At 36.0% G+C, this 17691-nt stretch overlaps 1 protein-coding gene across 1 annotated transcript; it reads left to right on the top strand.

The window, feature by feature from the left end:
• Nucleotides 1-311: 311 nt before the first annotated feature.
• LOC124927533 ((E,E)-geranyllinalool synthase-like) lies at nucleotides 312-15954 on the top strand. Its single transcript, XM_047467969.1, has 11 exons — nucleotides 312-659; nucleotides 903-1104; nucleotides 1180-1400; nucleotides 1880-2119; nucleotides 2199-2431; nucleotides 2530-2648; nucleotides 14386-14484; nucleotides 14592-14807; nucleotides 14894-15023; nucleotides 15268-15513; nucleotides 15604-15954. The coding sequence occupies exons 1-11, from the start codon at nucleotides 326-328 to the stop codon at nucleotides 15952-15954; spliced, it is 2391 nt and encodes a 796-aa protein (XP_047323925.1). The 5' UTR covers nucleotides 312-325.
• The last annotated feature ends 1737 nt before the right edge of the window (nucleotides 15955-17691 follow it).

Here is a 17691-nt window from a genome sequence, read left to right as displayed (position 1 = left end):
TAATTAAGTTTCATATCTTAAGTCAAAATATAATCAATTATTTAAAATATATTAATAATAATATTATTATTAAACAGATTTAGATTAAATAAAAAATAGTGATAACTCATTCTTTTGGGGAAAATTATGACCATTAGCAAAACTAAGTATTGGTGTTTGAAATTATCTATAAAAAATAGTAAGTCTATAATTCTCTATATAAATAACAACATTTCCTAATGGTCATGATCATGCGCTAGATTTGCAATACTTGCTCACTCATAAACATCAAAGAGCTACTAAGCATCTTTGAGTATTAATACACGATCCTTATTAATTAGATTCCATGGAGCCTTATTTTTCTTCAATTCAATCTCTTGTGGGTGAGATCAAGAGAGATTTGATGCTGTCCTCAACCCTCAGCCATTTCCCAACAACGTTTGTTTCCCCATCAGCTTATGAAACTGCTTGGCTGGCCATGATTCCCCAAGACCCACAATCAAAAAAGGGTCCAATGTTCAAAGGTTGCTTGGATTGGATCATAAATAACCAGAAAGAAGGAGGGTTTTGGGGAGAAGAAGACCAGGAAGGATATCCCACCATTGATGCCCTTCCCTCCACTCTAGCATGCATTGTTGCTCTCAACATGTGGGCTGTTGGCAAAGAAAATGTCACTAAAGGTATTTACTTACAGTCACTAAAATCAAATCACTTATAGTTAATATTTTGGTTCACTATAAATGTAGTATAAATTTCCCCAATATTTTGTAACATACGACTAATCAAGTCATATAACTTGTACTGTTGTACATACTATTTTGATGGGATTTTCACCATAATTTTGTGGTCATCCCTCTACAAATACTATTTTGCTTAGGTTTTTGATTAACGAATTCATTTACATATTTAATTTCACATTTAAGGGCTGGTCTTCATCCATGGATATTCTGAAAAATTGCTTATGAGGGCCAAAAATAGTTATCATCAACCTCCTCGCTGGTTAACTATAGTTTTACCTGGAACCATCGAACTTGCTCAGGCAAGAGACCTTAAAATTGAGTTTAGTCTTGCTTTCAATGAAATGGTGTCTGAATTGTTCTTCCACAGGCAGAAAATTCTTGCAACGTAAGTTAATATTATACTTTTATTTGTCTCTCATTTTTTTACAAGCAATTAAACATGATCACCGAATACATGCAGGGAAGTGATTGTGGACAAATGCCACAACTTTCCATTAATGTCATACCTCGAAGCGCTTCCAGCATCGTATATAATAAATGAACAAGATGTGTTGATGAATTTGAGTGAAAATGGGTCGTTGTTTCAATCTCCATCTGCAACTGCATTCGCGTTTATGGCCACTGGAAACCATAAATGCTTGAAGTACTTAGAGTTTGTAGTAAAGGAATGTGACAATGGAGGTACGAATTATTAAACAGCCTTTTTTACCTTAAAAAATTGTACATTTAGATAGAAAAATACCGTCGTTAAAGGTCTTTAACTACACAATTATTTTACACTCCTTATTATATTAGGAGTTCAAAAATATAATATAATATTTATGTAAAGGAAATTATCAAGTAGTTATATTGAGATTATAAAATAACTTATATGCATGTAATCTTTTTGTTATTCTATAAAATTTACTTTATAACAGTATCAAACTGATTAGGATATTTTTATGTCTTCTCGGTCATATACGATTTTGTTGCCTCTTCAAACTGCAACTATATATAGATTATATATAGTCACAAAAATTAACAATAAATTAGTTCAACAACAATAGTAAAATAATAGTTGTTAAAGACCTTTTAGTGACAGAAAAAAAATGAGCAATATTAATTTCAGTGGTTAAAGGAGTATTTTACATAAGTTGAAACTAGCTACCATATATTTGCAGTCCCCACCACGTATCCTTTTGACGAAGAACTCATCAAGCTGTATATCATCAACCAGATACAAAGATTAGGATTGGCTGAGCATTTTGGTGAAGAAATTGACCAAACTTTAGAAACTATTCATAAAAGTTACAACAACCACGAATTCACCGGAGACAACACCGATTTTACCCCAGTAAATATTTATAAAGACAGTCTCGCATTTCGTCTTCTCCGAATGCATGGCTATAACGTTACACCAGGTCTCTTTTTTTTTATCTCCCTAACTTACAAATTTACATGGAATATTGATGAATGATAATGACATGAAATTCATTTCAGATAAATTTTGCTGGTTTGTTCACAATCAAGACATTATTTCCCACATAGAAATTTACCATGAACAATACATGAGTGCTTTGTACAACATTTATTGTTCCTCCGACCTAATATTTCCAGAAGAGCGTCAATTAGAGAAAGCAAGATCGTACTCTATAAGATTGCTAAGAAAAGGCGTTTCTTCAATAAATGCCAGCGAAGATAGTCTTGTTGCTTTCCCCAATTTGAAAAGTTTGGTATATGATATTAACTCTTCGATTTAAATTCATGTGTACGATTTATTTTATCTATGTCAGAATAGCTGTTGATGTCTTTAATGTTTAATCCACTGTAGATTGACCGTGATTTGAATGTTCCATGGATGGCTCGCCTAGATCATCTTGACCACAGGTTTTGGATTGAAGTTAACATGGAAGCTGATACCTTATGGGTTGGCAAGGCTTCTTATTATAGGTAAGTTGGTATAATTAATGACCCTGAAAACACATCGATCCTAAACAAAAAAACAAAATTTCTAAATGTTACAAATATGACAGGTAGGTATATATATATAATTGGAAATGTTTATTTTCTTAAATTTCAAAATAAGGCCTTGATTGAAAACTGTAGCCACCCAGTTTTGAAACTTTTATTAATTAAGTGTGGCTGACACTTGGCCAGTTCCAGCTCTATTTTCCAACTTTTCTCTCTTTATATATATCTTCAAAAAAAATAGAATATTTTAGAGAATTGTTGTGAATTTTTTAACAAATTTAGAGACATAGACATGACATTGATGAATTCATCTATAATGACATAATGAATAGCGATAAAACATAATGGATAGTGATAAAAAATAATTGTGTTAGTAATTAGTTATAATATTATCTTAAAAAATAACAAAATTTAATTTTTTTTAATTAATATGCATTATTTTAAATTGATTGACTTTTGTTAGTTTCATCAAATTCAATGTGGTTAATTAATCGGAAAATTTGTATTTTATTATTAAGGATTAAATACTTTATAATTAATTTTTGTCTAATATCTTAAGACAAAATTGTATATTTACAAAATATGTTTTAAAGAAAATATGGTATCCCAATCTTAACAATAATGACAATATTTTAAAGATGAACATCCATGTAAATATGACAACAGAAATGTATTTGATCTTGTATTTTAAGAGTTTTGTTTTTGGGATTTTTGTCTAAAACAATATTGTTGGATAAAAATTAGGTTATTTTAGTTTTCTCTTTGAATATCCACCACAAATGGAATTTTGACGAGCAGAAAGAAAAGTGAGTTCTCATGTATTGTTTTTTCATTGAATCTCCTCTTTCATGGTTTGTCTCCATTTCATCTCTCTACTATTCTCTTTAAAACTCAAAGGCGTTGTTTCGGTCAAAAGACGAAATATAAAAACATCATTCATTACCTCTATATTCTCATAAAGTTCTTGGATAGTTTTCATCCTTCGTGATCCTTCATTAGGGATTTCACTTGATAAAGATGCACCTGAAGATGTATTCGTTGTCGTCGTTGGAATTGCGGGCTGCCATGTTTCTTCTAGTTTGTTGTCCTCATCGAAGATATGGAAGAATTCGTTGACGTAATCTTCATTAATTTTCCAATTTCAATAAACATCTTCATAAAAATCACATCACGACTCACAACAATCTTTCCGTTGACAGAATTATAGAGATTGTACCCCTTTGATTTTCTGTCACAGTTGATGAACACAAACTTCTTGCTTCTATCATCATGTTTGGTTCTCTCTTGCTCTAGCACATGCTTGTAAGAAATACTCTCAAAAATTCTTAGGTGAGATAAATTTGACTTCTTTCCGCTCCAAGATTCAATTTGTGTTAGGTCTTTCACGATTTTAGTTGGACAACAATTAAGGATATACAATGCACAAGCCATTGCTTCCGCCCAAAATTCTTTTGGAATCTTCTTATGTTTCATAATTCTCCGAGCCATGTTGAGGATTGACTTATTCTTCCTTTTAGCCACTCCATTTTGTTGTGGGGATCTTGAATCTATGAGGAAACACTTAATGCAATTTTCTTCACAAAATTTGTTAAAGGTATCAGAAGTAATTCTCCACCACTATCGGTTCTCAACGCCTAAATCATATAGTCAGACTCTTTCTCCACCAAAGTTTTGAAATTCTTAAAAATATCAAAACTCTTAGATTTTTCTTTCAAGAAATAAACTCAAGTCTTTCGACTAAAATCGTCTATGAAAAGTAAGAAATAATTATTTTTACCATAAGACGATGGTTTGATCGGTCCACATACATCGACATGAATTTTAATTCAAGTAACTTCGTTTCTCTTGTCGATGCTTACTTTAGACCATTTTTTCTTATGTGTTTTCCTAATAAACACGCTTCACAAAGTTGATCCGGATGATTGATCAAAGGAATCCCCTTCACCATTTCCTTTTTGGACATCATTTTTAGGCCACCGAAATTGAGATGTCCCATCCTCATGTTCCAACACTACGCTGGATATGTTACAAACACTTGTAATCAATTTGGCCTTTCGGTTTAAATAGGGAGCGAAAACAGTCTATTCTTCGACATTGTCACTTTCGCAATTTGGTTAGAGCTTCCGTCTCGTAGACAAAGATTACGATCCTTTATTAAAATTTGGTAGCCACTTTCCATGAGTTGCCAAAAACTCAAAATATTACTCTTTAATTTAGAGACATAATACACATCGAAAATAAACTTGTGTGTATCATCCTTCAACCGAATCAAAATGGTACATTTGTCTTAAATCTAGGTTTTCGAAGCATCTCCAAACGTGATATTTCCGGTTACCTTTTTCTCAATCTTAACGAATTTTGACTTGTCGCCACACAAGTGGTTACTCACACCGTTGTCAATATACCATTGAATTTCTCCTCTAATAACTTTTTGATTTAGCGCCAACAACAACGTCGACTCCTCCGTTTCTTTCTCTTTTATTAGATTGACTTCTACTTTCGCATCCTCAGCATATCAGTAGTTACGAGCATAATGATCCAATTTGTGACAAATGTAGCACTCAACGCGCGACTTTTCGTATCCCTTCTCATATTCGTTATTTTCTTGTCCTCGTCCACATCCTCTTTCTCTTCCTCTATCACTACCTCTTGGATTGTTGGGTTGAAGAGAAAAATAAGGAACGAAAGTTACAAAAGGAAAATGAAATTTTATTATTTTGTTGTGATCTCCATCGTCCCATTACAAGGTAAATATATAATAAAAATAAAAATCTTTTCGTTATCTTAGAATTAAATATGGTAACTTATAACCCCCAATATTATCCTAATCAATACCATAATTAATTAAAAATATTTATTTTAATTAAAAACATTAATTTCAACACTCCCCCTTAATGTTTTTGTTGGTCATGCCTAACAAATCTCGCAAGTAGACGAATTTGTTTAAAGGAAGTGCTTTAGTGAAGATATCTGCAAGTTGATCTCCAGTCTTTACGTGCTTGATCATTACTTCTTCATCATCCACTGCTTCACGAATGTAGTGATGTTTAAGGTTGATGTGTTTTGTTCGACTATGAAATACCGCATTTTTCGACATAGCAATTGCCGATTTGCTATCGCAAAAGAGAACTGTAGCCATATCTTGTTTCTCCCCCATGTCTTCTAAAATCTTCCTTAGCCAAACCACTTGTTTGGTTGCTTCGTTTGCCGATACGTATTCGGCTTCGGCGGAGGAATGTGCAACTCTCTCTTGCTTTTTCGAGGCCCATGAAAAAATACCTGAACCTAGTGAATAACAATACCCGGATGTACTCTTCATGTCATCCATGCTTCCAGCCCAATCGCTATCACAGAACCCAAACAACTCAATATCTTCACTATCATTTTTTTCAAACATGAGACCATACTCCATAGTCCCTTTAATGTATCGCAACACTCTCTTTGCAACTCCAAGATGAATTTTGCTTGGTCGGTGCATAAACCGAGATAATAAACCCGTAGCATACATGATATCGGGTCTTGTAATCGTAAGGTACAACAAACTCCCAACCAGACTTCTATATTGTACCGCATCAGCATCACCACTACCATCATCTTTCACCAACTTCTCATTTACTACCAATGGAGTCATCACGGGATTACAATTCTCCATTTTAAATTTTGAATGAATGCTTTGGGCATACTTATTTTGACAAATAAATACACCTCCATCATTTTGATCAATCTCAATACCCAAGAAATAATGTAACAAACCTAAATCATTCATCTCATATTTCTTCATCATATCAGTTTTGAACTCATTAATCATGTTTTCATCATTTCCAGTAAAAATCAAGTCATCAACATAAAGAGAGACTATGAGCATACCGGATTCACCATGCTTGATGTAGAGTGTCGGCTCGCTAGGACTCCTAAAAAATCCTCTCTTAGAGAAATACTCATCGATATTTCCATACCAAGCACGAGGTGCTTGCTTCAATCCGTACAACGCTTTCTTCAACTTGTATACTTTTTCTTCTTCTCCTTCAACATTGAAGCCTTGTGGTTGTACCACATATACCTCTTCTTTCAATACTCCATTCAAGAATGCAGATTTCACATCAAGTTGATAAAGCTTCCATCCTTTGTGAGCGGCTAATGCAATCAACATCCTTATCGTTTCGTGTCTCGCAACCGGTGCAAATGTCTCATGATAGTCGATTCCAGGTTGTTGAGAATACCCTTTTGCCACCAATCTTGCCTTGCATTTTTTAACCGAACCATCAGGACTCATTTTCGTCTTGTAAATCCACTTCAACCCAATCACATCTTTTTCTTTCGGCTTCTCTACTAACTCCCAAGTTTCATTTTTTTCGATCATGTTGATTTCTTCTTCCATTGCTTTAACCCAAATCTCCTCTCGAATAGCTTGTTCAAAGCTTTCAGGTTCTACAACACAGAAATTACATTGAGCATATATGTCATTCAAATTTTTCATTTTTACCGGAGTACGGATCGGAATGGATGAACTCGCCCCGGGTTGTGTTGTCGGAGATTGTTGATGCTCACTTTCTTCATAACCACTTTCATTGACTTGTCTAGATGACTCCCTCCGATCTTCTTCAAAAACCGGCATCTGTACATCCTCAACACCTTTCTCTTTCCAATCCCATTGTTCTTTTTCATTAAAGATCACATCCCGACTTTCAATCACCTTATTTTTCTTCAAGCTAAAAAGCCGATATCCCTTCGACTTGGTGCTATAGCCAACGAATATACATTTTTCACCTTTATCTTCAAGTTTATTTCTCATTTGCATTGGGATATGAGCATAGCAAATGGATCCGAACACTTTCAAGTGATTGACTGACGGCTTTCTACCCCCGGACCATGCCTCGAATGGTGTCTTGTTTTCAACCGCCTTTGTCGGACAACGATTCAACAAATAAACTGCTGTATAGGTTGCTTCGGCCCAAAAAGTCAATGGTAATCCCTTTGCATTCATCATGGTTCTCGCCATCTCGACAATTGTTCGATTCTTCCTCTCAGCAACGCCATTTTGTTCTGGCGTATAACTCGTCGTCAATTGTCTTTCAAGACCAATATCTTCACAATATTTCTTGAACTCCTTCGAGTTGTATTCTCCTCCTCTATCACTTCTTAATCTTTTAATCACTTTACCACTTTGTCTCTCAGCCATTCTTTGAAACTTCTTGAAAACAGAAAGTGCTTCTGATTTTTGCCTCAAAAAATAGACCCAACACATTCTTGTAAAATCGTCGATAAAAGTGATAAAATATCTGTTACCTCCGTGAGAGTTTTTGGACATCGGACCACAGATATCAGTGTGAACGAGCTCCAACAATGATTTTGCTCTCCAGGCTTTCTCTTTCGGAAACGTCTCTTGATGGATTTTACCAAGAGCACATGCCTCGCAAACATCATGCTTGTCATCAATATTTGGCAACCCATATACCATAGTTTTTTTGCTTAGCAATTTCAAGCTCTCAAAGTTCACATGCCCAAGCCGTTTATGCCACAACCATGACATATTGATGCAGCGTGCGTGGCTAGGATGAACCTTTATCAAGATTCGTTGATTCTTACGAATACCGAAAGTCGATAGATATTGAGGAAACCTCGTTTTCTGATTAATAATCTTCTTCCTCAATTAGAATATATATTATAATCCTTTCCTTGATTAGAATATATCTTCCAATCCCTTCCTTAATTAGATTATCTTCCAATCTCTTCGACTCGCACCGCATCATTCCCCCCAGGGTAGAAAAGATTCGTCCTCGAATCTGGAACCGCATCATCCTCATCAGAAGAAGACTCACCCACAAAAGGAACAAGATGCTTCACATTGAACACATCAGAGGTACGCACATGGCTGGGAAGGCGTAAACGATAAGCATTGGGGTTGATCTTCTCCACAATCTCAACAGGACCAATCTTCTTAGCAGCAAGCTTGCTATATTCATGATCTGGAAAACGATCCTTAGTCAGAATAGCCCACACAAAGTCACCAACTTCAAAATCAACAGCACGCCTTCTCGAATCAGCCTTCTCCTTGTACTTGGCAGTAGCAGCAACCAAACGGTCATGAGTGGTCTGATGAACCTGAGCCAACTGACCAACAAAATCCGCAGCAGTGGAATGAGGACGCACCTTGCTGGGCAGCGCTAACAAATCAAGAGGAGCACGCGGAGACAGCCCGTAAATCACATGGAAAGGACTGAAACCAGTGGAGCGATTAACAGCATGATTGTGAGCAAACTTCCCAATGAAAGGGCGAAGAGCCTGGTTCATCATACGCATAAAGGTGCTAGGAGCATTCGACAGACCACACGGCATAACCAGCCACTCATATAAGCCCTCACGAGTCTTAAAGGCAGTCTTCCACTCATCACCCATGCGAATACGAATCTGATGGTATCCACTCTTGAGATCCAGTTTGCTAAACACAGAAGCACCACCCAACTGATCCAACAAGTCATCCAACCGGGGAATAGGAAACCGATAACGCACTGTAATCTTGTTGATAGCACGACTATCAATGCACATACGCCAAGACCCATCCTTTTTTGGGGAAAGAAGGGCCGGGACAGCACAGGGACTAAGGCTCTCTCGAATGTGTCCCTTAGCCAGCAAGTCCTCCACCTGTCTACGCAACTCTTCATGTTCTATGGGACTCATGCGGTAATGAGGACGGTTGGGTAGGGCAGCACCTGGAACCAAGTCAATGTGATGCTGGATATCACGCAAAGGAGGCAAGGCACAAGGCAGATTCTCAGGAAAAACATCTGCAAACTCCTGTAACAGCGGCTGCACTGGAATAGGCACCTCAGAACTAGCACCACAGGTAATCAGCGAACAAAATGGAGCAAACACCATGCCCGATTCGACCATGGCGGTCTGAAAAGGACCCCGAGACAACAAGGTGGTAGGGGGGGACGCATGATGAGTGGGGGCAGCACCCTTCTTGGGCTGATTTGGCATCAACACAATCTTGGTACCATGAAATAAGAACGTGTAGGTATTAGCACGCCCATCATGTATAACAGAATGATCAAACTGCCAAGGGCGACCAAGTAAAAGGTGACAAGCATCCATAGGAACCACATCACAATATACAGCATCACGATAATGGGAACCAATGGAAAAATTAACAAGTACGCGCTTGGAAACTGTAACATCCGTACCTTGACTCAGCCAGGACAGACGATAAGGCTTGGGGTGAGGTTCAGTGGACAGACCCAGCTTCGAAACTGCAACCTCAGAAATCACATTCTCACAACTCCCAGCATCAATGATGAAGGTGCAAACTTTGCCACCGATGGTACAAGTGGAATGGAACAGATTATTGCGTAACCACTCGTTGTCAGGAGCACGAGGGGTTAAACATGATCGACGAATCACCAACAGGGGGTCAACATCACCAGAAACATACTCCTCCGCTGCCTCATCATCATAAACATCATACACTGGGGCTGAATCTGAAGGAAGAGCAGAGTCAGGATCATCCACCTCAGTAAAAAGACCACGATTGGTGGACTTTGGGTTGCGACACTCTGCTTGGCGATGACCAACTTCACCACAATTGAAACAACGCAAGCCACCGGGACGTCCCTGTGGGGGGGCTGTAGTGCCGCGAGGGGGAGCTGGGGTGGGATGGGCCGACTGGGAAGAAGAACCAATGCCACTAGTGGGGACAACCTGTTTTCCAAAGCTACCCGAATCGCGCCTAGCTAGCTGTTTCTCAGCCTGTGAAGCACGCTGATGTGCCTCAGAAACAGTCAAGGGATCAAACATATTCAAAATATCCTGCAACTGGAGGTGAAGGCCACCAATATAGCGAGAAACCAACTGGAGAGGGGACTCAGACAGGTCAACACGAGCCACAAAGGTGTAAAACTCAGTGGAATAGTCATCCACGGAACGAGAACCCTGACGAAGATTCTGGAACCGCTGGTACAGGTTACGTTCGTAATTATATGGTAGAAACGCAGCCCTAATATGCTTCCTGAATTTGTCCCAATTCGTGAGCTTTGCCTTACCATGACGAACACGTGTCTGTTTCAACTGCTGCCACCATGCTTGTGCACGACCATGTAAGCGGATCGTAACAAGGGGTACACGACGATCTGCAGGAACTTCCTTGAAATCCAGAATCTCTTCAACCTGAGAAAGCCAATCAATAAACTCTTCCGGTGATAGACTACCATCGAACTTAGGGATGTCCACCCTGAAAGCCTGCTCCCAGCGATGATTGGGGCGTTCAGGGGATCGATTCCGAAGACCACCGAAGGGGTTTTCATCTGTCATCGTAACATCATCTTCAGGGTGGTGCATGTGCATAGATGCATCCATCCGCTGCGTCAACCATTCAACCTGCCGCTTCAAATCGTCGTTATCACGGCGAAACTCAGCGTTTTCACGTCGCAACTCAGCAAGGTCACCATCATCAGCACCAGGGGTAGGGTTGCGCGGCTGTCTTCGGGGCGGCATACCTCAGGGTCGACTGGAATCTGATACCAACTGATGCAGCGTGCGTGGCTAGGATGAACCTTTATCAAGATTCGTTGATTCTTACGAATACCGAAAGTCGATAGATATTGAGGAAACCTCGTTTTCTGATTAATAATCTTCTTCCTCAATTAGAATATATATTATAATCCTTTCCTTGATTAGAATATATCTTCCAATCCCTTCCTTAATTAGATTATCTTCCAATCTCTTCGACTCGCACCGCATCACATATCTTCAACATCGGTCTTCATCGATGCACAACTTGCAGGTTTAAGATTAAGAGGAAAATTTCGATTCCTCTCCATCTTAACAACCGCAATCAACTCTCTATTATTTTTCTTGTCAAAAATTTTACAATAATCATCATCGAAGTACAATGCATGATTATTTTGCATAAGCTGCCCAACACTCAGCAAATTTTGAGCTAAATCCGGAACAAACAACACATCATGGATTAGCAATTTACCTTTCTTTGAATCTACTGCGATCGTACCTCTTCCATTTGATTTCACCACAGCACCATTACCCATTGTGATCCGAGTTGTGTCACTCTTGTCAATTTTGCAAAAAATTGACTCATCTCCGGTCATGTGATTGCTGCACCCACTATCAACATACCATTCGTTATCATTTTTTCCAATAGCCGCTTGACATGCAAAAAATGTGCTTCCATCACTTTCACAATTCCTTTTCTCCTCGGTATAATTTGCCTGCTCTCTTCTTTGATCTCGACAATCCTTTTGCATATGACCAAACCTCTTGCAATTAAAACATTGAGGTTTACCTTTATGATAACAGTCTTCTTCAACGTGACCCGATCTTTTACAATGATGACAAAATTTGTTATCATGGAAGTTTCTACCTCCCCCTCGGCCACGCCCTCGACCTCTTCCATAACTTCCACCGCCACGAGAATATTGACGTTTACTCGAGCTTTCAGTAGAATCTTCTTTTACACTCACTTTTGATTGAAAGGCACTTTCGATGGAAGCTTCGGTATGTCGCTTCATCCGTTGTTCATGCATCTCAAGAGAACCCATCAAATCGTGAATACTGAGTGACGAGAGGTCTTTCATTTCTTCAATAATGGCCACCATATTGTCATACTTTGGAGAAAGACTTATCAAGATCTTCTCACAAACCGTTTTGTCGGTCAAGTCATCGCCAAGACACTTGATTTGATTTACAACTTCGATCACCCTTGAGAAGTACTCTTGTAGAGTTTCTTTCTCCTTCATCCTTAAATTTTGAAACTCTCGTTTGAGAGTCAGGAGCTTCACTGTCTTCATTTTATCGCTCCCTTCAAATTCCTTTTGCAATATATCCCACGCTTCCTTCGATGTATTAACCCCTATTATTCTCGGAAAAAGCTTACGAGAAATACTTTGTTGAATAATAAATAAGGCCTTCGCATCTTTCTTTTTGTTCTCCTTCAACTTTTTATCGGATGAACGATCTGATGATCCTGCGGCATCTTGATCTTCAATGTGTCCGTTCTCCACCAAATCCCACAGATCTTGTGAGACTAGGAGTGTCTTCATCATAACACTCCAATAATCATAATCTTCTCCGTCGAAAATGAGTTGCGCTCCTCGTATCGGCCAAGAATCTCCTAGCATCGCCATGGATCGATCTTGAAGCTCTGATACCAATTTGTTGGGTTGAAGAGAAAAATAAGGAACGAAAGTTACAAAAGGAAAATGAAATTTTATTATTTTGTTGTGATCTCCATCGTCCCATTACAAGGTAAATATATAATAAAAATAAAAATCTTTTCGTTATCTTAGAATTAAATATGGTAACTTATAACCCCCAATATTATCCTAATCAATACCATAATTAATTAAAAATATTTATTTTAATTAAAAACATTAATTTCAACATGGATATCCTTGAGTCTTTTCATCATTCACTCTCTCGACGTCTGGATTTCTTCCTCGTTCTCGTCTGCCACCACGAGAATAAACTCAACATCGATGAATCATGCCTCCCTTTTTAGCAAACGAATGCTTGACTAGTAGGGCTTGCTCCAAAGGCTCTTTCTTGTGTTTTTCATCCGTTATTCGTGCACCCGTAACGATCCATTTAATTCTTCGATTGAGAGTTTCTTTAAATCTCTATTCTCTTCGATTGCAACCACAATATGTTCAAAATTTTGATATAGAGAACATAATATTTTCTCGATTACTCGAATGTCTTCTATGCTTTCACCATTTCACTTCATCTAGTTCACGATAAATAAGACCCGCGTGAAATAGTTTGAAATACACTACGACGCTTCCTGATGAAGAGCTTCAAACTCTCCCCATAAAATCTGAAGCCACATCTTTTTTACCTTAACAACTCCTTTGTTAGAATTTTCTAAAATTTCCCATGCCTCATTCGACGTTGAGGCATTTTCTATTTTCTCAAAAGCAGCATTGGTGGATGATGGAAAGGGCATGATAATCCTTATTTTTGTTCTTCTTGGATGCTTGAATTAGGTCCAGCGTCGCATCTTCATCAGGTTCGACAATCTCATCACTGACGATTTCTCATGCACCTTGGGAACAGAGTAACGTCTTTACTTGGATAAACCATTTATCATAGTTGTCCTTCGTAAGACGTGGATATTGGAACATCAAAGACATCATTGCTATGATACTACTCTGTTGGAAATGTTAGTGGGTAATCGACGTATTCTCTCACAAACTCAAGATAATAAGATTGAAAAAGGGAAAGAGATTTTATTTCATCTTCTTCTTACAAATACAACTATTTTCTATGTATATTAACACAAAAACTCTTATACTTCTAAAATCTTCGTAACTCTTGAACGGTTAAATTAATGTTTATTAATAAACCTATTAAATAAAAGATAATAACTTCTAATATTAATTAAACTTTTAAGCCTGACTCTTCAATTAAGATCTTCAATTTCTTAAGTAATTTTATTTTCAACCTTCTCCTATTATTACCAACAAAAAAAAATGTACTCATTTTCTTATGAAACTTGCAGAAGATACTAGGTGCCTTCAGCATGAAACAACGTCTACAATTGCTCCTTGATAGTTTTGGATAATATTTTTATCTGAAAGTACTACTTAGTAGATCTTGCAAAATTTTATCTTTTATTTGTATTTCTAACCTAAAAATATTGAAATTGCTATTCAATGCCATTATAATATCATTCTATAAACAAAAGTTGATTTGAAAGAAATTTCAGGTTGCTGCCTCTTCAAAATGATAAACTAATACAACTTGCTGTGAGAAATTATGAGTTTCGGCAGTCAATTTATAGGAAGGAACTTGAAGAACTCAAAAGGTAAATATAATTTACTATTTTTTTGCATGTTTGATTGGTTTCTTAATTATAATGATTCCTAATTTCAACAAAGCATTAACATATAGTATTATTGATCATCTCAAAAGGTGGTCTAAGGATTGGGGTATAACTTCCATGGGATTTGGTCGCCAAAAATCTGATTACTGCTATTTTTCCATCGCTTCTGCCACTTCGTTGCCCCATGACTCTATCGTCCGGATGATTGTTGCCAAGAGTTCCACAGTTGTTACAATTGCCGACGACTTTTTCGACACAAAAGGTTCTTTAGAAGAATTGCAGACGTTGACGCAAGCTTTTCAAAGGTTGTTAAATTTTTCCATCCTTTTATCATTGTTTTAAATTTTTTCTCTCAAATGCTTAAAAATCTTCCTCTATAATCTATATATAGATGGGATGGGAATGATTTGACCAGCCACTCTAAAAAAATATTCGATGTAATCGACCACCTCGTGACTGATATATCGACAAAGCTCCACCTTCGAAGCGGACAAAACGCGTTGGAAAACCTTCGCGAAATGGTAATAATTAAGAGCTTAAATGTGTAATTGATGAAAGAAGAATTGGCGTAGCAAAATTATGCATGCAGTCTTCATACTAATTTTGAGTGAATGGTAATTGGTTACATGAGTTGTGCTTGAATAAGCATGTAATTAAATTAGCAAGATAAAAACAAAATTAACTTTTTTTCTAGAAAATTAAAACAGTTATTTTTTTGATAGAATTTAACATCAAATTTTAATATAATAATAACATTATGATCAGTGGAGGGTAACAATTGCTTCGTGGATGAAAGAGGCGACATGGAGCAAAATGGGATATGTTCCATCAATGGATGAATATTTGGAAACTGGTACGATATCCTTCGCCATGAACACGATGATTCTCCCAGGTGCTTGTTTCTTGACTCCCGGTTATCCGAGCAACATGCTGGATCCCTCCAACTATGAACACATCACAAACTTGCTCATGGGAGCAACGCGATTGTTGAATGATGTCCAAGGCTATCAGGTACGATGAATTAGTTAGTTACTATTAAGTTATTTAAAACTAGTGTGCCCTTAATTTATTTGTTATACATATATAATTAACAAAGCGCAGAAAGAAGAGGAGGAAGGAAAAAAGAACTTCGTATTGCTATATTTGGAAGAAAACACAAATGCTTCGGTTGTAGAATCGATTGCCTATGTGAAAGAAATGATTGATGGTATGAAGAAAAAATTACTCAAACATGCCCTGTTGGATGGAGTTGGAGGTTCACGCCAATTGCCTAAAACATGCAGAATTTTCCACTTATCATGCCTAAGAATTTGTCAAATGTTTTTCAACTCTCGTAATCTATTCGAATCGGTTTCGGACCTCGCTCACGATATAAACATGGCAATTTATATCCCACTACCTTCAAAAATCGATACATCTAAATTTGTAATGGAAGTTAAAAGGCTGAATTGAGCACTCTACTATAAGTTCTACAAACATTAACTCAATTTATGTTTTCTTAGTTTCTTTCTGGCCTGTGACCGATTTAGTAACTTGTTTGATTGGATTATGAATAATACATTAATTGTATCTTTAAATGTTATATATAAATGTATATATATAAGTTTAATTCTCAATACAAAAATAATTATGTGTTTGTTTAGGAAACAACATGAAATAGCTTAAAAGAAAACGTGTTACTGAGACATATACCTTAATTTGTTGACTCATACATCTAATCATTTGTACTTATAACTCAGGCGATGCATATTAACCGGGCGCACATTCTCGTTGTTAAAAGAAAAGAGGTCCGACACTAGAATACACATCGCTATAACATTTGCTTATCCTATTTCCTGGCGTTATTTTACTATGCGTCAGTGAACTCTTTAGCGACTGTTTTATGCGAGGACAAATTATTTAACGCGGGTTGTTTTGGTATGAAGCATTTAAGACAACCACATATCTTATTATCTAGTTGATATATTATTTATCAATAAATTTGATTACTTTTTTTTAAAAACATTTGGTGGGTTGTTACCCTCATCAAGCCCTCTGTAACATTCCACGTCATTATATTTTACACCTCCACTTGAAAATATCTCCAAATACCCTTAAAGAAGATAAAGAAATAAAATTAGCTAATGCAATGTTTATTTGGAAATCCATGTTAAAATTTCTTTATGGCACTAAAAGCTCCACTACTTAAGGCTGAGAAGAAAATGGTGCAGGTTCAGACATATGTGTATTATTTTAGTATTTCTTTCTTGAGCTCCTTTCAAATTTTAAAGAAATTTACATCTTTTTGTTTTTTTAATAATGCATTTTTCACATAACTGATGCTCGAACACCAATTTTCATTTTATCCTATTTACTCTTATATGGCCTAATTTACATGAAGTCATCGAAATCTGTCCACTACAACAAAAACATACTTTTAGCGACCCTTATATGCCAACGCATATTAAGCGTCACTAAAAATTAAAAGAAAAAACTTTGTTAAGAATCTTATAATTATTTTTTATATATATAAACTTTGTTAAGAATCTTATAATTTAACTATTCTAAATTTTTAATATTTTTTATGTTTTATTTTTAAAGTTTATAAATATTTTATTTCACTGTACTAATTTTTTTAAATTAAATTTGACTTAAAATTTAATTTTTATTTTTTATATATTATAATTTTTATTTTTTTTATTAGTATCTGTATTTTATTTACATATTATGTTAATTTAATTAAAAGTTAAAAATAATATAAACTAAAAATAATTTAATTAAAATAATAAAAATTTAACTCATATATATATATATATATATATATATATATATATATATATATATATATATATATATATATATATATATATATAATGATGCATAATTTTCAAAATGTCTGGATTGTCGAATCGAGAGTTGTGGTTAATTTGGATATATATGTTAGAGTAATTGGATATTTGAGTTGGATTGTGGGTTGACTCACCCATAAACTTAAATCAGTTAAATTAAATTAAAAATGCTATAGGTTTGTTTCAAACATTTAACCTAACAAAATAAGTACAATCCTTTAACCAACTAGGCTAATAAGACTTTATATTTTTAATTCATCACAAAATTTGATGAACACGAGACGTTTTAACAATATAAGTTTAACTTTTTAACTAACTAATTTATATATATAATGATGCTTAATTTTCAAAGTGTACGGAT

This window comes from Impatiens glandulifera, chromosome 1 (assembly GCF_907164915.1).
Source record: "Impatiens glandulifera chromosome 1, dImpGla2.1, whole genome shotgun sequence".
NCBI classification, from domain to species: Eukaryota; Viridiplantae; Streptophyta; class Magnoliopsida; order Ericales; family Balsaminaceae; genus Impatiens; species Impatiens glandulifera.
The sequence above is the reverse complement of the archived record's forward strand: the minus strand, read 5'-3'. Positions and strand labels throughout refer to the sequence as shown.